This window comes from Callorhinus ursinus, unplaced genomic scaffold, assembly GCF_003265705.2.
Source record: "Callorhinus ursinus isolate GAN/ISIS: 27379988/994484 unplaced genomic scaffold, GSC_fseal_2.0 scaffold2, whole genome shotgun sequence".
NCBI classification, from domain to species: domain Eukaryota; kingdom Metazoa; phylum Chordata; class Mammalia; order Carnivora; family Otariidae; genus Callorhinus; species Callorhinus ursinus.
Genome location: NW_027397064.1, coordinates 99498456 through 99519156, shown reverse-complemented (window position 1 = coordinate 99519156; position 20701 = coordinate 99498456). Strand labels below are relative to the sequence as shown.

The window sequence follows — 20701 nt, the reverse complement described above, 5'->3', positions numbered from 1 at the left end:
GGATTCTCTAGTATCTTCTATGCTTTTTTCAAGGCCAGCTAGTATCTTTATAATCATTATTCTGAACTCTAGTTCTGACATCTTACTTATGTCCATACTGATTAGGTCCTTGCCAGTCAGTACTGCCTCTTGTTTTCTTTTTGAGGTGAGTTTGTCTGTCTTGTCATTCTGTCCAGAGAGGGAGAGATGAACGAGAGAACAAAATAATAAAATGGCAACAACACCCCAGAGAAATGTACACTAAACAAATTAGAAGAGACCCAAAACCGAAAAAATAATTTAAAAAAAGAGAATATAGGGGTGCCTGGGTGGCTCAGTCATTAAGCATCTGCCTTTGGCTCAGATCATGATCCCAGGGACCTGGGATCGAGCCCCACATTGGGCATCCTGCTCAGCGGGGAGTCTGCTTAACCCTCTAAACTTTTCACCTGTTTGTGATCTCTGTCTTTCACTCTCTCAAATAAATAAATAAAATCTTAAAAAAAGAGAGAATATAATCAGACGGATGAACAGAATAGAGTAATACACTGGATCCTGTGTCTATTTTGGTCTGTTAGAAAATTAGATCCCAAAATTGTAAAGGAAGAAAAACTTATATGTGTACAAAAATAAAATTAAATACAATGAAGGGATAGAATGTAACTGTAAAAATGAAAATTAAAAGATAAAAAAAGATAAAGAAAGGAGGAATATAAACAGATAGGTGTACAGAACAGAGGAATACACTATATCCTGAGTGTATTTTTGTTGGTTTGTTAGAAGAAACAACATCTCAAAATTATAAAGAAAGAAAAACATACATATACAAAAATAAAAGTAAATAAGTTGAAATGATAGAATGTAACTGTAAAGATGAAAATTAAAAACGACTTTAACAAAACAAAACACAAAAAAGAGAAAAAGAAGAAGAAAGAAAAAAAACCGAGAGAATATGATCAGACAGGTGAAAAGAACAGAGCCATACACTAAATTCTGGGTGTATTTTGGTCTGTTAGAAGAAACTGTATCCCAGAATTGTAAAGAAGAAAAACTTATATATATATATATATAAATTTATATATATAAATTTATATTATTATATATTTATATAATTTATATTATATTTATATAATATTTTATAATGTATAATTTATATATTTATACATATAAATTTATATTATATATTTATATGTATAAAATCAAATACAAGGAAAAGATAGAATGTAATTGTAAAAATAAAAATTAAAAAATACTTTAAAAAAGAGTTGATAAATAACAATTGGGTGAAAAAGGAAAGAGAAAAAAAAAATTGAAAGACTAAAGAATCGTGGGGAAAACCCCATGAATTCTATATCCTATATTCCCCTAGTGCTGGAGTTTTGCAGTTCTTGTTGATCGGTAAACTTGGTCTTGGCTGGATGTTCTTGCTGATCTTCTGGGGGTGGGGCCTGTTGCATTGATTCCCACGGGTGTTTGCCTGAGGCGGAATTGCACTGCCCTTGCTGGGGCAGACTAAGTAATCTGCTCCAGTTTGCTCTCTGTAGCTTTTGTTCCCTGAAATAATTACGTGCAGTTTTAGAGGATGAGAATGAAAATGGCAGCCTCCCAATCTCTGGCCCCAGAGCCAAGAGTTCAGGGCCCCATTCCTCAGCACGCCCTCAGGGAAAAGCAGTCAATCACTCCTGTCTCCTTCAGCTGTCTGTGTATTCTGTGCTCACCAGGCCTGTGACCTAGCTTTTCTATCTCAGGCATGCGACCCTGTTTTGAGTCTCCAAACCCTGCGGACTCCTGCAGTGGGCTCCCCCACCACTCCTCCCGGGGGAGGAAGGAGGGTCTCGCTGGTTCTGTAGCTTGCTGGGCCCCTGCTTGGGGAGCAGTCGCCTGACCATGTCAAGGTTCAGGGTTTATGGCAACACTGAGCTGAGAGGCCACTCCTAGGCTCACTGGTTACAGCCGGCTTCCCCACTCCAATACCTGGGAGCTCTGCCTCACTCAGGCACCCCCAGTCTTTCTGTGACTCCGAGGGTCCTGAGACCACACTGTCCCACCTAGGATTCCAATCTGCTTCGCCACCTGAACACCTTTCAGGCGGGGACATCCCTCACCAGAGCCAACTTCCTAAAGTTCCGATTTTTTTCTCCACCGCTCTATCACTTGCCGGTGCTGGCTGATGGAGGCTCCCTGCCCCCGCAGTTTATCTTCCCATATATCACCTTGGATTCCCTTCCCCACACCTTCTACCTTGCAGAAAGTGGTCGCTTTTCTATTTGTAGAGTTGCAGCTATTCTTTTCTTAGGTCTCTGGTTGAGTTTGCAGGTGTTCAGAATGATTTGATAACTATCTAGCCCAATTCCTGGGACCGGATGAAACCAAGGTTTCCTACTCCTGCCATCTTGGAATCTCTCCGCCTGATTCATTAATATTGTATACCTCTTTACTTGAGTTTTCTTTAATTTCACTCACGATGCTTTGATGTTTTCATTGTACACGTCTTGCAGATATTTTTAAATTCATTCCTAATTCATGTTTTTGGATGCTACTGTAAAGTTTTTAAAATTTTGATTTTCAGTTGTTCATTGCTAGTCCATAGAAATAGAACTGATTTTTTAATATTGTATCCTATGATATTGTTTCTTTTCTTTCCAATCTAGATGCCTTTTTCCTTGCCACATGTCCTTGCTAGAAGCTCCATGATGCTGCTGAATAGAAGTGGTAAGAGTAGACATCTTACCACCATAAGGAGAAGTTTCCTTATAGCGTTAGTTTGTTTAGAGTTTGTATCATGGATGGGGAACAACATTTGTTAAATGCTTTTTCTGCATCTACTGAGGTGATCACATTTTGTTTTTTCAGTCTTTTAATATGGTGAATTGCAGTGATTTGTTTCTGAATGTTAGGCCAACTTTGTATTCTTGTAATAAATCTCACTTTATCTTTTTTACATATTGCTGGATTTGATTTGCTAATATTTTATTAAAGATTTTTGCATCCATGTTATATTTTGTGTTTTTTTCCCCACTCACTGTAATATTTGTGAGATTCATCTGTATTATTGCATGAGTTGTAGTTTGTCCATTTATTATCGTATATTATTCCATTGCATGAATATTCCATATTACTTCTTCTGTTCTCCTGTTGATGGACATGTGGGTTATTTTCAGTTTGGGGCTGTTATGAATAGTGCTGTTATGAACATTTTTGTGCAGGTCTTCGTGATGCGTTTCAGTTGGGTGTATACCCAGGGATTGAATTGCTGGGCCCTATGGTATACTTATGTTTAGCTTTACTATCAGACAGTTATCTAAGATATTTGAGCTGAAATATTTGTGCTGATGGAACATCAACAGCATATGAGAGTTCTGATTGCTCTACATTTTGCCAATACTTGACATTTCTTTTTCTTTTTCATTTTTGCTATTCTGGTGGCTGTGTACTTGTATCATATTGTGGTCTTAAATTTCTCTGATGACTAGCAAGGTTGAGCACCTTTTTGTTTATTGGTCGTTTGCATAGCCTCTTTTGAGAAGTTCAAGTCCTTTGCTCTTTTCTCCCGTTGGATTATCTGCCTTTTTATTATTGATTTGTGGGAGTTCTTTGTATATTCTGGATACGAGTATTTTGTAGGATAGACATATTGCAAACATTTTTTTCTCACTCTGGGTTACCTTTGGCTTCCCTTAATGGTGTTTTCCACTGTCTTTTTTCTTAAATATTTATTTATTTGAGAGAGAGAGAGTGGGGGGAGGGGCAGAGGGGGAGGGAGAGAGAATCTCAAGCAGATTCTATGCTGAGCGCAGAGCCCAACGCAGGGTTTGATCTCACGACCTTGAGATCACGACCTGAGCCAAAACCAAGAGTCAGACGCTTAACCAACTGCACCACCCAGGTGTCACTCCACTGTCATTTTAAATTATATTTAATGGAAAACCTTTTTCCATGTTTGTCCCATATGAACACTGGGCTCCCAGTAGGCCTATAGTTTGCTATTTTTTTCCTACATCACAAAGTGTTCTTAGATAAGGTGGAAGAAACCTCCCACAAAGAATACAAATGTATGAATCCACCTATATGAAGTTGTAGAAAGGCAAAACTAATCTAGGGTAAAAAAAAAAAATGAGAGCAGCATTTGCCTCCAGGAGCATGGTGAGAGATACTGACCGGGAAGGGGCATGAAGGAACTTTCTGGATTATAGCAGTGTTCTATATTTTGACAGGGATCTGGGTTGTACAAGTATGTGCATTTGTTAAAACATATCTAGTGGTATGTTTAAGATACTTGCATTTTATCGTGGTATGTTTAAGATGCTTGCATTTTATCGTAGTTGAATTTGACCCCAAAGAAATAAAACTGTAAACAAATGTTGAACTCAAGTTAATAATATACCCATTTAAGTATTTAGGGGGAAGCATATTAATATCTGCAGCTTACTTTGAAATGCATCAAAAAGAGTTCAGGTTGCAGGATTAAGGGGTGGATGGGTTGCTGTATGAGAAAGCGACTGGTGGGTGCTTGGGCGGCTCAGTTGGTTAAGCAACTGCCTTCGGCCCAGGTCATGATTCTGGAGTCCCGGGATCGAGTTCCGCATCAGGCTCCCTGCTGAGCAAGGAGTCTGCTTCTCCCTCTGACCCTCCCCCCTCTCATGTACTCTATCTCATTCTCTCTCTCAAATAAATAAATAAAATATTAAAAAAAAAAAGAGAAAGCGACGGGTGTAAAATGCTGTGGTAAAAATCTAGGTAGCAGCTACATGGGTATTCACTGTAAAAGTCTTTCAACTTTTCTTTATTCTTTTTCTTTCTTTCTTTCTTTATTCTTTCTTTCTTTCTGTCTGTCTGTCTTTCTTTCTTTTTTTTTTTTTTAAGATTTTTATTTATTTATTTGACAGAGAGAGCGAAAGAGCACAGCAGAAGGAGAGGAAGAAGCAGACCCCTTTCCGAGCAGGGAGCCCGATGCGGGACTCGATCCCAGGACACTGGGATCATGACCTGAGCCGAAGGCAGATGCCTAACCATCTGAGCCACCCAGGCGCCCTCTTTCTGTCTTTCTTTCTGTCTTTCTTTCTGTCTTTCTGTCTTTCTTTCTGTCTTTCTTTCTTTCTTTTCTTTCTTTCTTGTGGGCAGCAAGGCAAAGTTTATTGAGCGATAGTACAAAACTCCTGAAGAGGGAGGGGACCCACAAGGGTTGTCCTCAACTTTTCTGTATGTTGGAAAAGTTTCCTAATAAAATGGAGAGAAATAAATAAGATGAAAGCTCTCAAAGTCCTTTAAAGTTGGGTGAGGCTGAAAGGAGGCTAGCTTTTCTTTTCTTTCTTTTTTTTAAGATTTTATTTATTTATTTGACAGAGAGACAGCGAGAGAGGGGATACAAGCAGGGGGAGTGGGAGAGGGAGAAGCAGGCTTCCTGCTGAGCAGGGAGCCCGATGTGGGGCTCGATTCCAGGACCCTGGGATCATGACCTGAGCCGAAGGCAGACGCTTAACGACTGAGCCACCCAGGTGCCCTGAGGCTAGCTTTTCTTGCTCCGTCACCAGCTCCTGCAGACCCTCCCTCCATCTGTGTGTCACGCTGTTCTGTCCCATGGCTATCAGTGCTGGAAAGTGGCTTCCTCCCTTGGAGCCTCCAACACATTTCCCTCTTTCCACACAGGAGCTCAGGCTCCTCTGTGAGCATTTGGGTCTTGATCATGTGCACGATTCAGGACGGTGGCTTTGTCACTGCAGTGACACCAAAAGGCTTTGCATTTGGTCCCCCAGCGTGGCACCTGGCCTGTGAGGCAGGGTGGGGATGCCCCAGTACCACTCTGCTTCCTGGGCAACTCAGGGCCTCCCTGGTTAACCCATTAACACACACAACCTTGGTTCATGGGAAACATCTGGCCTTCTGCTCCCTGGCCGTTGAATTAAACTTTGGGGAGCAGTGCTGGACCTGAGAAAGAGCCTCAATCTGCAAGACACCATGTTTTACCCTCCAAAGTATAAAAACAAAACAATTTTTAACGTGATACTACTTCAATGCTGGCAAGGATGTGATGATGGCAGGGCACATGGGTACATGACCCGTAAAAGCTTTTTTATGGAAATATTTTACATATGTATAGAAATTCTATATTTTGAATCCATAAGTTATATCCAAGGATTTATCTCTAAGTGAAAAGTCAAAATGTTTTCTTTTTCTTTTTTTTTTAAAGATTTTATTTATTTATTTGAGAGAGAGAGAATGAGAGATAGAGAGCACGAGAGGGAAGAGGGTCAGAGGGAGAAGCAGACTCCCTGCCAAGCAGGGAGCCTGATGCGGGACTCGATCCCGGGACTCCAGGATCATGACCTGAGCCGAAGGCAGTCGCTTAACCAACTGAGCCACCCAGGCACTCTCAAAATGTTTTCAAAGGTCTAAATATGAAGATATTTTATAAGTTATCATAATAATAGCAAAAATTGGATATTGCCTGCCAGGATACTAATTCAATGGCAGTTCAACAATGTGATACAAATATTACCTAGACATTTTTCACTATATACTTTTAGCGGGAGAAATGAGGTTATAGAACTTTCTATACAATGTGATCCTCACGACATGCTAAAGGACTACGAGAGATTATTTGTTCTCCTTTTTATAGTTTCTGGTATTTTCCAAGTTAGCTGTAATACATGCACATTGTTTTTCGAATTAGAAAAGAATTTTCAATGTGGCAGTCTGGAGCTGAGATATGAAGGAGAGGTCTACTGGGGATTCACGGTATGATGCATTTAAAGAGACTGTACCTTAAAAGGTTTGTTTAAAAACTCTTAAAATCAATTTGTCAAATCTTTTGCTTTAATATGAAGATAGTGCAGGACCCCGTTTAAGATCAAACTGATGGAAATGTTAAGTCAGTGGGTAGAGGGGAAAAAAGACTACTGCTAAAGGGTGGAACTTTGCCTGCACTGGGCTGGAGCAAAATTGCATTACAAAATTCCCAAGAGTATAACTGCAAGCAAGGGGTGTGAACTGTCCATCGTGGTAAAGGCTGCTGTTCTTGCTATCTTGCATCATTGATGGCATTGGCTGTCAGTTCCCACCATCCACAGGGGAAGTGAAAGGTCAGTGGAAGGGAAGGAATAGGGAGAAGGGAAATTTCACTTAGGAGGTCCTTAGAGTTCGCACTGTGATGGTAATTTTGCAAGCATTATCCGTCATCTTATCCCGAGAGTAGCCCCGTCAGATGTGCATTAAAACGTCACCAGGAAGTGACAGAAACCTGCATCAGACTAGCTCAAGCAAAAAGGGGATGTAATGGTTCAGTTATCTAGAAAGGACAGCTTGAAGGAGGCCTCATGTGATAACGTCGTGAATCTCTGACAGGTTATACCCCAGTCCCCCCCTCAAATGGCTGCAACAGTGTCTTCCATCCCACAGGCCTTTCCAACGATGGGACTTTGACACTTCTCTTATTAAGCAATGGGGCCTGTGTTCTCTGTCCTTGAATTTGGGTGTGCTTATGATGATGGCGGAGGTGCCACTATGTGGCTTTGGAGGTGAGGTGATACAGGTTCTGCCTGGGTCTCTTGGGACACCCGCTCTGGGAACTCGTGCTATTAGGAAGCCTCCCCCACATGGCGAGCCCTGTGTAGGGGTCCTGGCTGACAGCCAGGGTCAGCCACCAGGCACCAGCATGAGTGACGAGGCTCTGAGGGGACTCCATCCCCATGATCATCTAGCGGCAACCACATGAGCTACTCTGAAAAACAGCATCCAGCGAAAGCCCAGTCGAGTCCAGAACCGTGAGAATGGTAATGAAATTATTGTTGTCTTAAGCCACTAAGTTAGGGGGTGACTTGTTATACAGCAATAGATAACTTTTTTCTTCCAGTGTCCAAATAAAATCTATGGTAAGAGCTAATTCGCTGCGTCCTGACCATGCTGGATCATCACTGTGGCCCAAGGAATGGAGTTCTGTAACCTAGGTTGCCAGCTGTATACTTGCCCTTTCCCCTGTTAATGACATCCGAGTTCTATTTGGGTTGACAAGGTGCACAGTCTGTCTTGTAGCTAAGCATGTGGTTAAATTCTGGCCAATGAGACACAAGCAGAGGTGTATGTGGTTCTTTAGGGACAGATCCTGTATTTGTTTCCTATAATCTTGCCTAGTCTCCTGTTGCTGTAACAAATTATTATAGATTTAGTAGCTTAAAACAACACAGATTTATTGCCTTCCAGTTCTGGAGGTCAGAAGTCTGACCCAGATCTCACTAGGCTAAAGTCAGGGTGCCGGGAGGGCTGCATTCCTTCTGGAGGCTGTAGGGGAGTCTTTCTTTCCTTGTCTTTTCAGTTTCTGGAGGCCCTGGCTTAGGACTTCTTCAAAGCCATCAATATCACATCACTCTGACATTGACTGTTCTCCTTGCTTCTTCCACATTTAAGGACCCTTGTTATTATAGTGGGCCCAGCTAGATAATGCAGGATCATTTCTCTACTTTAAGGTCAGGTAATTAACAACCTTACTTCCATCTGCAACCTTAATTGCCCTTTGCTGTGTAACCTAACATATGCACAGGTTCTGGGGATCAGAACATGGACATCCTTGGGATATCATTTCTCTGCCTACTGGAGATCCTCAGATGGGAGGGGATATCATTTTGTCCTTTCCTCCTCCTTCCCCCATCTTTGTTTTTTTAAAGATTTATTTATTTATTTGAGAGAGAGAGGGCATGGGGGGGAGGGGCAGAGGGAGGGAGAGAATCTGAAACAGGCTCCACACTGAGCATGGAGCCCAACTCGGGGCTTGATCTCATGGCCCTGAGATCACGACCTGAGCTGAAATCAAGAGTTGGAAGCTCAACCAACTGAGCCACCCAGGTGCCCCATTCCCACTGTCTTGAATGGACTCAGATATGTCCACTTATGGAATGAGGTTCTGTGGTTGGCAGCCTACCAGAACCACCTCTTGACAGTTGCTCAAATGGGAGAGGGAGGGGATGCTGGATGGACAAAAACATCAAATGTCCTCTGTGAACATGTGCTACAAAAATGCTGCATAACCAACAACCCCCAAGACTGAGGACCTTACAACAACATCTATCATCAGTGTGTAGTAGCTCACAGGTCTTCAGTTGATGGTGGCTCTGCCAGGCTTCTCTGAGACCAACTGGACTTAACTTTAGGCTGTGGGTTAGGTTCAGGTGTGTTCTACCTTCTCTCACATCTACCTGGGACAGCTGCTCCTCAGGGATATTCTCCTCAGGAATATTCTTCTCGTGGCAGATGGAAAAGTATATGAGGGCAAACCAAGCCAAGTAAGCACATCCACAGCTCTTCCTTGCATCATGTCTGATCAAATTTCACTGGCCAAAGCAAGTTATATGACCATACCCAGTGTCAAGGGAGTGGAAATGAAAATTCTGCCCATTCTAGTGGGAGGGTCTTCAGAGTGACGCACAAAGTTGCATAGATATATAATTACTTGAAGCATGTAAAGGGTTGGGAGCCATCACCCACTTTGCCACAGTGGTGTAAACCAAATCATTTCTCTCACCAGTGGGGGAGTTTTGGAGGGATTTTTCTTTATGCCCACTTGACCTGATGGGCTAATTCCTCAGGAATAGTGGAGTGGAGACATTTCCTTAAAAAGAAGGGATGAGGGTCCAAGTTCACATGAGCACAAAAGATAAACAATTTAAGATTGAGAAAGAGTCTGGGCTACTTCATCCAGAACCTCTCAAACCTTAAAATCCTAAGAAAGATTAATTCATTTTTTAATTTAAACCCTTTTGTTGACTAATAATAGTTACCATGTATTAATTTTTCTTCTGTGTATTAGGCATTTAATCAGTCCTCCCTCATAGAGATTATCCTATTTTATACACAAAAAAATCTCAGGCTAAGGGAAGATAAGAAACTTGCTCAAGGTCACGAAGAACAAAAGTGGTCATGTCTTGATTTAAATTCAAATCTATCTGCAAAGCCCATGCTCTTTCCAGTCCGGTGTATCACCTGATGAACTGGCAGCATCCTTTAGGGCCACACTTGGGCAAAACTGTGCTAAGGGTGGGGTAATCGCCTCTCCAAAATTCCTCCCACTTTGCAGTCCCCCTTTCTTTTGACTTCTCCTGCTTGATGGTGATGCCCTGGGGTTGGTGTGTGATTTCTCAATGTGGTCCCCTTGGTAGCAACCCGAGCTCTAGCTTGTTCATGACTGCCATCAAAACTGCTAACTCCCATGCTTTTAAGGTCCCAGATCTCCAACACAGATGAACCCAATCAAGTGTTCCCAAGCGAGTCCTCCAGGTCATGAATCACGTTTATACTTGACAAAGACCTTCAGGGTCTTACTCCTAAAGAAGGGCTGCTGGTGGAAGGGACCAGCCCATGGGTAGCCACAGAGGAGTCAGCAGGCACATGAGTTTCCTGGGGTTCCTGCAACAAATCCCATAAACTGGGTAACTTAAAACAATAGAAACTTATTCTCCCACAATTCTGGATGCCAGAAGTTCAGGTTTAAGGTACTGGCAAGGTACCTTCTGGGAACCTTGAGGGAGATTCCATTCCATGCCTCTCTCTTAGCTTCTGGTGTTGCTGGGAAACCTTGGCATTCCTTGGCTTATGGCTGCATCAATCCAATCTCTGCCCCCATGTTCACATGGCCTTTATCTCTGTGCATCTCTGTGTCTCAAATTTCTCTCTGTTCCCTCTTAAAAGGACACCAGTCATTGCTTTAGGGCCCATCCCACGTCCAGGATGATCTTATCTCGAGATTCTTTTTTTTTCCCCCAAGGTCAAGAATGTCTTTATTGAAGTAGGATGATGGGACATGGGGGAGGGAGACCCTCAAAGGCCTAGGGCTCTCCCAGTACCTGGCTGTGTGTTCCACTGTAGCTGGCGGGTCCAAGTGGCTGAGATATCCCAGGGCCAGCAGCCAGCATCAAGGGCGGAGAGATTACCCATCCCCCCAAGTGCCACGGTCTGTGGTTGGTATTGCACCAATTTCCCTGGAAAGACTTTATGGGGCTTTACAGCTCCTAAAAAAAGAAAATACAGTCTAGAATTAAGTTCACTCATTACTTAGAAAAATCATAAAACATAAGAAAAAGCTATTGGTTGACCAATTCCTGGTCTTCCAAGCATTGAGTTGTAGCCAAGGCAGGGGTGTTGCAAAGCAGGGGGGGTTGATTCTCTGGATGAATGCAGAGAGGGCATCCCAGGGCACTTCTGTTGCCCTCCAGTTTGTGGTTTACAGATCTTTCAGGGCAAAGATGGTGTCTGAATTATCTTTAAATCCTAGGTTCCTGAAAGAGCTTTGCTTATTTTGTGGTCTGTTCTTAGCTGTTCCACGTTCTTTCAAAAGAGAGATCATATAAAATCACAAATAATTAAGAGAGGAAACATTCTGAAATCTTACTTGGGAGCTGCCAGGGACAGAAGCATTGACTTGCCTTGACTCAGGCCCCTAGGGCACAGCTCTGCTAAAGCCAGCCTCTACTGATTATTTTTCCTGGCCCATCTCAACTCCAGACAACTGTAATTTAATTTTAAACACCTGTAATCATCTGGTTACTTAAATCACCCTCTCAACAACTTCCTAGCCTGGCTCCCATCAAGCCAGCCATTTCTGGGCCCTTCAATTTCCCCTCTTCTGGCTTTCCTTCCTATCTATACTGGGCAATGACCTTCTGCTCAACCCCATTTTATTGATGAAGAAACTGAGGCTAACAGAGGTGACCTAACTTGCCCTGTGTCTGTGTAACTCAGGCAGCGGCTGAGCCAGGTCCCCTACTGGCCCCCGATCTACAGCACTGGTTCCCAGGCTTTTGGCTTTTGGAATTACTCTTGTGTGGGGAGAATGTTCTGGGACGACCCACACTTATTTGCATGGTTGACTTCCCACCTTTTGGAGCATGGCCAAGGTGGGGAGCAGCACTTTGTAACTCCAGGCCAGGACCTGTCTGGATGGTGGGGAAGGAAGTCTCGAGGGTGAGGATGCACACTAGGGAAGGCCCCCCGGGCTGCTAGGAAGTTGTGTTTGCCAGGCATTGTGTGAGGCTCTTTACCCATTTTGTCAGCCCATTTTCTAGATGAAGAAAATGTGGCTCCAAGAAGAGCCATGATCCAGCACCCGAGAGACCGCAGTTTGATTCACAGGTAAGTCTGTCACCAAAGGCAGATTGGAGGTAAGAAGTGCCGCTGTGGATGCCTCACAAGGGGGAGGGTGAAGACTGGTGCCCTGCCCTGCGCCCCACTGCCGATCTCATCTGTTCCCAAACGACAGCCTGTGAACCAGCCTGGGGCTGTACGTGCATTTCCGCAGGAGCCATCGGAACAGGCATGGTCCCTGAAGCCACTGGTGCCGTGTTCCCAGAACACCACAGCTTGTGGGGTGCCTGGGGGGCTCAGGTGGTTAGGCGTCTGCCTTCGGCTCAGGTCATGATTCCACGGTCCTGGAATTGAGTCCCGCCTTAGGCTCCTTGCTTGGCAGGGAACCTGCGTCTCCCTCTGCCTGCCGCCCCCCCTGCTTGTGCTCTCTCTCTCTGGCAAATAAATAAAGTCTTAAAAAAAAAGAAAAAAAAGAAAAAAGTATGGTTCATTGGGGGTCCCCGCTCCAGCCTGGGAGATGTGATCTGCTTCCCTGAGCTGCTCTTCAGGAAGACCTGCACAGTAGGCGGGGGATTTCACAGCACCTTCTGCTAGCCCAGTGGGGCAAGGGTCACCCTTGTAATCGGACAGACAGGGGCACTGCAAAGCTGAGTGGCAGCCGGTGGTCACGAGAGAGAATGTGACAGAAGGGGACAAGCAGGCCCTTCCTGGGCAGAGAGCCCTGGGTTTGGATCCATTCACATCACCTGAGTCTTAATCCCTTCATCTGAATAATGGGTCCGGTCATTCCCATCACAGAGCATTGAGGTGTAGTACTGACTTCAAAGCACCGCGGGATTAAATTCACCAACCGGAGTAATGAACCTGAACGGGAGGCTTGCCCTGCAGGTTCTCAGCAAACGACAGCCAGTAACTGGAGGTCACACCAGTTGTGGGCAAGTGGGCCTTTCCGCTCCCATGGTGGTTCTCTCCCATCTGCGTCCGGGGGAGAAGAACCATGGCGTAGTCCTAACACAGTCCTAGCCCACGTGACTGCAGATGGCCAGGCTGCCCTCTTTGTCAGGGCCTCCCTAGGCCGAGGCCCATTCTCTGATGCTGGCTGGCAGCTGGGCAGCAATACGGTGCCCAAGCACACAACCGCCTTGCTCCGGCTTCCTTTCACGAGCTCGAGTACCGGGCAGGCAGGTTCTTCTGTCTGCGCTCCTGCCACTGCCTGCACTCCTGCCACTGCCGCCACAGGGAGTGACCATCTGCTTCTGGGCTAGGTCCTTGACTCTGACAGCCATTGCAAGGGATGTTGCCAGGGACAAGAGTTGGTAGAGAACTGGCGGGAGAAAAATTCCTGATGAAGGGTCACACACCGGGCACCCTCGCTAGGGCAGGAGTTTCTCACACCATTACATATCACACTGACCGCCACCCTCCAGGTTAAGTGAGGTAGGCCTGACCCCAGAGCCAGGTCCGTCTGGACAAGAACCATACCCTGGACTCACTGAAGGTGGTTTTTCCTTTGGTTTTACCCCTGAAGCAGGCAAAAACTGATCAAAGGAGAGAATGTAGGTATGGGTATAGTTGAGTGGCTTTTACCCCACCTCAGGCTCAGAGATGCCTGGGAGTTCCGTGGCCTTGGCAGGCTGGGTGCCGTGAAGCTGGGTGGGGGGAGAGCAGAAGAGAGAGAATGGAGGGCCTTCTGCCCCATAGGCCTTCAGTCACATTGGCGCCCAGGAAAGGCTAACTCCCGTATAAATGACATGGCTGCTCAAGAAGTCACTTCACTCAGGGCGCACGTCTAGGTTTTGAACCTTGGCCCCATTGGGAGCGCTCCCCCGCCCCCCATCTACACCTGCTTCTACGCGAGCTTCTGGGGTTCATTTTCCATGCGCAGGCTGGGCTGGCACGGTACAATCACCATTCTCAGAACCCATGGATGCCATCAGGTCCACAATCTGAATGCCTCTGACCACATCTACTTCCCAGCAGCTGCCTAGCCCCTTTGTTGACAAATCTGTGCTTTTCAGCTTATCAAGACTTGTATCAGGTGCCACTTCCCACTGAAGGCATGCTGTACGCCAGGCCCTTCCTGCTGTTCTGGTTTCTCCCATTCCAGCACAGGGCACACCTGTGAGGCTACCTTGTGTGGTGCAGGCATCTGAGCCAGGGAGATGAGTGTGTGAATGCTGGCTCTTAGATTATTTGCCAGCTGAGTGGCCTTGGGCAAGTCACTCCAACTCTGATGCCTCCCTGTATTGCTGGCTGAACTAGGTCTAAGACGAAGGCACAGGCTTCGGAGGGAAGGCACAGCTGTCTGGCCTCAAGGAGCTTCTCCCTTGACCCCTTTCAGCCTCAGCATACTCATCTGCACAATGGGAAAACCACAACCTTCCTCCCAAGACTGTGCGAGTGAGTCGGGTAGAACATCTGGCAAGGAGGGCCTGCTGGCTGTCTTTTTTTCTTTCTTTCTTTTCGACAACCTACAACCCCCAGGGTCAAGCTCCAGCCTTTCTTCTCTGTAACCTTAAGCCCTAGCCTCCTGGGTCCTGATCTCCCTTCTCCCTGCTGAGCACCCACCTTCCCACTCGGTTTTGCCTGTCCAGCCGCCCCATGGGCCTGGAACTCTGGGAATGCCCCGTGGCAGATGCACAGTTCATTCCTGACTGGAGCTTCTAGTCTTGCTCCTTTGCTCTGGAACCACGAACGGGAGGGACTTCAGACAAACCTCAAATACTTGTCAACCCTGCTTTACTTGGAGCTTGAGGCCAGCAATGTCCCCAGCAGAGGGTTGGCAGTCCCTGCGGCCTGAGGTCTCAGCCAGCCCACCTGGTCAGTGTGGCTGAAAGGGGGAGGAAGGAGGAGGTAGGAAAGGCTATTTCTGTAACCCTTTCCCTCCCCACCAGAGGTGTGTCACCTGCCTTGCTCCCCACCAGAGTAGAGGAGGGTGAGCTCAAACACTTCCAGGCGAAATCTTTAGAAAAAGGAAGTGAGAAGGAGCGATTGGAATCGAGTAAACTATTTCAAGAACCCAGATTACTGAAGACTTAAAGTAACAAATGTGCTTTTAATAGATCTATGGATAAAAACTACTCAGCGCAGGTCAGTAACCATGATGGCCCTACTCTGTTGGAGCCATGTCCTGTACGGTCTTCAGGACCTAGGTTAACAGGCTATTTGCATTATTTCATGTCATCCACAGTATTAGAGAAGAAAGGCATTAGATCAGTTTAGATGAAATGCAATGTTGGCAGCCAAATCCAGTCTGTTATATTCCATATTTTTTCTTTAGTTCTTCTACTTTGTTGACGTAAGCTTTCATGGCATCTTCCTTGGAAGTCCCTGGAAGGAATCAACAGGATTATTTATCAGAGAGGCAGCACGGTAGAAAAGCAGCAGACTTAAAAGCCCTAGACAGCCCCAGTTTCATGCTTGGAGGCTCAGTTTCTCCCCTGTGAAGTGGGGTTTCTCTTACCTGCACCTCACAGACGTCCAGGATTCAACTTGAAATACTTAAGGAGCTGGGCCCGCAGCAGATGCTTCCGAAAGCACTGAACCCCTAATGTGTGGGCAGCTGTCCTGAGGCCCGTCATTGGCCTGCGGGCCGCATGAGTCCCCCACTGTTGTGAGTGAGTGGTCAACCTGAGCCTCGGGGGCAAGGCTGGACGCTCCAGACAGGTCGGAAAGCCTACTATGGGGAGTCGCAGCGACTTTCCTGGCCCTGTTGACTCTGACTCTCACGGTTGGCTCTGACCTATCTGTTGGCTCTTCTCTGCTAGAGCTGCTAAGCTGGCAGTGAGAAAGCAAAGCCAGGCACCCTCTTCTCCCCAGAGAGGAGCTGTGGGAAAAGTTTCGAGAACTGTGAGCAAAGGCAGCTAGCTCGTGGAGGTGAATGAGGCACATCTCTGCCCTCCTGCCACAGTCCAAAGGGCACAGACCATATCCCTCAGAGACAGTGAGCCCCGGTTTCCTGGACTCTGCGGTGAGGGAGAGATGCTGGGAATCGGAGCGCTTTCTGAAACACTGCAGAGCGCCTGGACACCGGTATGCGAATGGCCAGTGACGGTGGGCAGTCAGAGGCGCATTCCTGTTCCAGTTACTTGCAAATCCTAGGAGTGTATTGATTGTATCCTGGCCCTTTTTGAATCTGAGGGCTTTTCATTCGCAGAAAGACAGAGGGCTTATTCAGAAGCTAGCGAGCGAGAACACAAAAGCTGGTAGGCAGCTTCAGTGCCAACTGGTGGGTCTTGCTGCCGCAGGTGGCACGTGATGAAGTCAGAGCTGGGGTACTTCTTGGCTACTGCTGCTTAGCGTGTAGTAGCTCTGTTCATGGGGCCTACGGTGTGCCATGCAGTACTCACTCCTTTCCTTTATGTGCCTTTCTGGCTGGAAGGGAGCTGGGGAGGGCTGCTTGGGCTAGGGGATCACTGCCCGGCCTTGCGAGGAAGAGGAAGGTGCAGGCAGGAAACCACCCCTACTTTTTTTTAAAGATTTTATTTCTTTATTTGACAGAGAGAGACACAGTGAGACAGGGAACACAAGCAGGGGGAGCGGCAGAGGGAGAAAGAGAAGCGGAGCAGGGAGCCCAACGCAGGACTCCATCCCAGGACCCTGGGATCATGACCTGAGCCGAAGGCAGACGCTTAATGACTGAGCCACCCAGGCGCCCTGAAACCATTCCTTCTTGTGAATACACATAAAACCCAGGCCAACTATTTCACGCACACTCCCACACATAGTCTGTTTTCCAGTAACTTGGTCCCCAGCCCCTCCTCTCCCAACAATACCACTGCTCAGAGACGGAGCTCTTGGAGAAGGCATACATGGTATTAGGAGAAAAAGTAGGTGGCCCAGTTTTTTTCCATTTTGGCCAGGCCAGGCTGGTTTCTGGCATGTGCCCTATCCATTCTGTTTACTCTCCTCACCCTTTACACACTCCATAATGAAGAGTATTTCATTACTGGGCTTCACAGACTAGGGAAACTGATTACGAACAATTACCTTTCAGATGATTCCAGGCATCCCACTTGGCCTTGCCTTTGAGATCCAACAGCCCAGGCCGTTCTGAAACAAGGAAAGAAAAAGACATTAGACCTGCTTCAAGTTCTAATGGAGAACGTCATTGACTCTCTTGTCCTGAAACCCATCTTTCATTTCATTGGTTCCTTCCAAGCTCTGTTAGGGAGTTAAATGGGTCCAGCACAGTGGGTTCTGCCTTCAGAAACCCAGATGTACAGAAATCCAAACTTAAGATTTAGAGAAAATAGGAAGAAAACTGTTCTCATTACTAGGCAGACTTTGTCTTAGAAGTTAAATTTTAACTCCAAAATTTCTCCTTTTAAAAACCATACTTAAAAATTTTTTTTTAAACAAGTACTACAGATCCATTCATATGGCTTAAAACTGAAATGCTGTCACGGAGAATACTATAAAGTTTCCCTCCCACCCCTGCTCTCAGTCAGCCAATTTCTCTCTTTCACATTATTGCTATCCGTTTTCTGGGCTCCTCTTTCTGTGAATAGTCTGTTCATACCCTTGCCCCACTTTTCTACCAAGTTGTTAGTCTAACTCTTGTTAATCTGTGAGTGTTTTGTCTCCAAAGTTAAAGCATTCTTAAAGTTACACCATGATTTTGTGCTTCCAGACCTGTCATCAGCTGCACTTGGGAAACACACTGGCTACTTCCCTGCTGACCTATTTTACCGCCACGCTGAGAACAAAGGCAAAAGGAGCAATCCCAGGGCCCATGGCCCGGACCACTGTGCCTGAGAAACAGCAAGTCTCCTCAGATGCTTTCAGAGAAGCATTTCCAGGGATGCCGGAGAGGGTGCCTGCAGAGTCGTCATCCAGGAAGAGTGAGCACACTCCAAAAGCCATTTTTGTGATGATGGACATGTACATTTGCACTAACTCAGGGCCACTGGCCACTTGTGGCACTTGATATGTGGCTTCTGCCACTGAGGACTGAGCTCTGGATTTTATTTTAACTATTTTCAATTTAAAACTGAATGGGGCTAGTAGTGACAAGCTATTGGACAATGCAGCCCTAGAATGAGCTGAAGCCTCCCCAATGAGGAAGCGACAGATTCCCAAGCCGGTCTACATACTCATGTAAAAGCAGGGCAGAGGCCAGGGTCTAGGAAAATCCTGTTTGGCAGAAAAGCATCTCAGCCCCTCTGGCCACCCCCACTTCATCTCTCCTTTCCCTTCCTGGGAGGATATAAAGTTTATAAACCCAGTGCAGAACTCACCTTTGCCCCAAGACCTCTCTCAGCTAAGCCCTTCCTGGGAACTTCGATTTGGCACTGCTCTGGGCACCATTTCCTGCTTCCATATGGCTGGCAGCCACCACTTGCTCCACTGCCCACCCCAAGCACGATGGAATTGGCCATGCTTTCCCTCCTGAACAGAGGAGGGGGTGATCTCCTTCTATGCTGCTGTGGCCACTGCCTCTGAGTCCCTGCAGAGACTGCATTGTGCTGTTGCCTCAGTACACACCTGAGTTGCAGGGACTTAGGGGCAGAATAAAAACTGTCCAAAGCAGGAAAGACTATTCAGAATATGGTAGTCTAAACTACCACCTCAAAATCTGTACTAAGATTTTTTTCAATGGGGAAGAAACGGTCAGCAGAAACCACTGTCAGCAAAAATGCTTCTGACCGGCCTCAGGAAGCCAGCTTCTCTGCTCCTGCTATCAGACTTGGCCCGGCTGCCAAGTGCTCTGACTTTGATTCTGCCTGTCTATGGTGGAAGTAGTAGGATTCAACAAAGCTACTACTGAGCTGAGAGCTTGGACTAAGTCTCTTCCAGGCTGGGGTCTCTGCTTCCTCCCAAGCAGATGGAAAATGCTGGTGATAACCAGTAAAGTCCTTCCAAAAACTAGGATTTGAATTCTGCTACCCGAGCCACCAAGAACAGTTACAGGGTCCATGAGCCCCATTCAGGAGCATGATCTTGGCATGGGGGGGGCACGCCATGAGCCATTACCATGTTCCACCTGAAAAGTAGGACTTTCAGTGGTTTTGAGTGTGCAGTTCCCATAGATTAAGAGTTCCAGCACCCATCAAGGCCCTGAGTCTGCCTGGATGAGTAGGGGGCCTTCCCAAGTTCAGCAACCTGTTTTTTTTTTTTTTTAATTAAAGATTTTATTTATTTATTTGACAGCTAGAGAGAGCCAGAGAACACAAGCAAGGGTAATGTCAGTGGGAGAGGGAGAAGCAGGCTCACCAATGAGCAGGGAGCCTGACACGGGGCTCGATCCCAGGACCCTGGGATCATGACTTGAGCTCAAGGCAGATGCTCAACCAACTGAGCCACCCAGGCACCCCATACCTGTGTTTATGTCACCCACAGTTGCTTGTTTGTAGTGGCTGTAGATGAAAAACAACTCATCATCTGTTGGCTTGGTCTTGAGGTGCTTAACATCCTCAACAGCTTTGTCAAACTCAGCCTAAACATGAGGAGAGAAAAGGTCTAAATAGAGCTCAGTAATGGGGAGAGACAGGGTGGAAAGGCAGCACTCCTGCAATGCCTGTTAGGAAAAGCAGTGTGTGTTCTCAGCTCCCCAACAGGGCAGCCAGAAAGATTCAGCAAAACAAGGAGGGGAAGCACAGGGGTTCACTCGTTCGATGGATAACTATGTACTGGATGCTCTTACCATACCAGGTACCAGGTGCTGGAAACACAGTGGTGAAGGAAGCAGGCTAGAAGTGCCTGCAGTAGGCATATACTTCCGTGAAAAAGCGTGGTCAACTGCCTGACCACCCCTGGGTCAGGCCGGGGTCTCAGTAAAGCCCTGACTTGCCGATAGGGCTAGCACAGCGTGTTTCAAACAGTTGAGAAGGGGACGGGGTTAGGGGACGGGGTTTGAGTACGGAGGTGTCAGCGACTGGAGCCCGTTGGACCCCCGCCCCCTGGGACTGGGCGTCCAGCGCTGACCTCTATTTCAGTGTTCTGATTGGAGAGAGGTGAGATGAGTCAGAGGTCACCCCACACAGTTCAGTCTCCGAAAGGCGACTACATTCGAAGGAGGAAAGAGTTCTGGGCCAACTCTCCCCAAGCCCTCCCCTTCCCGCACGTTGAACACTCAGCCCCTATGTCCCGTGACCTCTAAGTTGTCAGCCACGGCTTTCTCGCTTCCCCACTCTGCATGGCGTCCCTACTCCTGCCCTGACCTTCCGGATGGGGAACTCGGTCTCTTTGCTCCTTCAATCCACGGAACCCTCTATCTGCCATCTTTCTACCTAGGACCCTCGCCTCCGACCCCTGTTCCTGCTTCATCGCGAAGTCCACCCCATGGGCAACTTTCTAGCAGTTGCGGATGGGTAGCAGTGTCCAAACCCTGCAAGTTCCGCTCACGAGGCTCCCTACAGAGTCAGGGCTGGGCACGGGTGCAGGAGGCACAGCGGGGCGGGGAAGGGAAAGACCCTGTGGAGTTCTTCCTGGGAGATACCCCCTCTCCCCCCAGCCTGCAGCCTCACCGCACCTTCGCAGCCAGGCTAGGCACGCTTTATACCTGAGACATGCTGGCGGGGTTGCGAAGATCCGGAAAACCCGCGGACGCGGCGAAGAGCAGGTAACACACTACTCGACTGGCAGCGCCTTTAGAGGCGCAGCCGCAGGAGACTCCAACACTGCCAGGAAGGCCAGGCAGCCAATCAGAAGCCAG

At 46.8% G+C, this 20701-nt stretch overlaps 1 protein-coding gene and 1 long non-coding RNA gene across 3 annotated transcripts in view; one reads left to right on the top strand and one right to left on the bottom strand.

Annotated features, from left to right (window-relative positions):
* LOC112812594 (uncharacterized) overlaps nucleotides 1-17786 on the top strand; it is a 26334-nt gene extending 8548 nt beyond the window's left edge. The window contains exons 2-5 of one of the 2 annotated variants that reach the window (XR_012375959.1): nucleotides 2631-2691; nucleotides 6650-6748; nucleotides 12015-12093; nucleotides 17678-17786. This is a non-coding gene — a long non-coding RNA (uncharacterized lncRNA). Of the gene's footprint in view, nucleotides 1-2630; nucleotides 2692-6649; nucleotides 6749-12014; nucleotides 12094-12220; nucleotides 12395-17677 lie in introns of those variants that run through there. The other variant, XR_012375960.1, reaches the window with a different exon arrangement.
* On the bottom strand, nucleotides 15070-20701 carry DBI (diazepam binding inhibitor, acyl-CoA binding protein). Its single transcript, XM_025857417.2, has 4 exons — nucleotides 20549-20701; nucleotides 19366-19483; nucleotides 17035-17097; nucleotides 15070-15375 (listed from the first exon to the last, which is right to left on the bottom strand). Exons 1-4 carry the CDS (start codon nucleotides 20555-20557, stop codon nucleotides 15302-15304), a joined length of 264 nt encoding a protein of 87 aa, XP_025713202.1. The 5' UTR covers nucleotides 20558-20701; the 3' UTR covers nucleotides 15070-15301.

What these genes read in the sequence shown, in the direction of transcription:
- DBI (XM_025857417.2), bottom strand. An exon ending in TGTGGGTGACATAAACACAG is followed by an intron (nt 17,098 to 19,365) that starts GTATGGGGTGCC and finishes TCCTTGTTTCAG; the next exon opens with AACGGCCTGGGCTGTTGGAT. An exon ending in TGCCTGGAATCATCTGAAAG is followed by an intron (nt 15,376 to 17,034) that starts GTAATTGTTCGT and finishes GATTCCTTCCAG; the next exon opens with GGACTTCCAAGGAAGATGCC.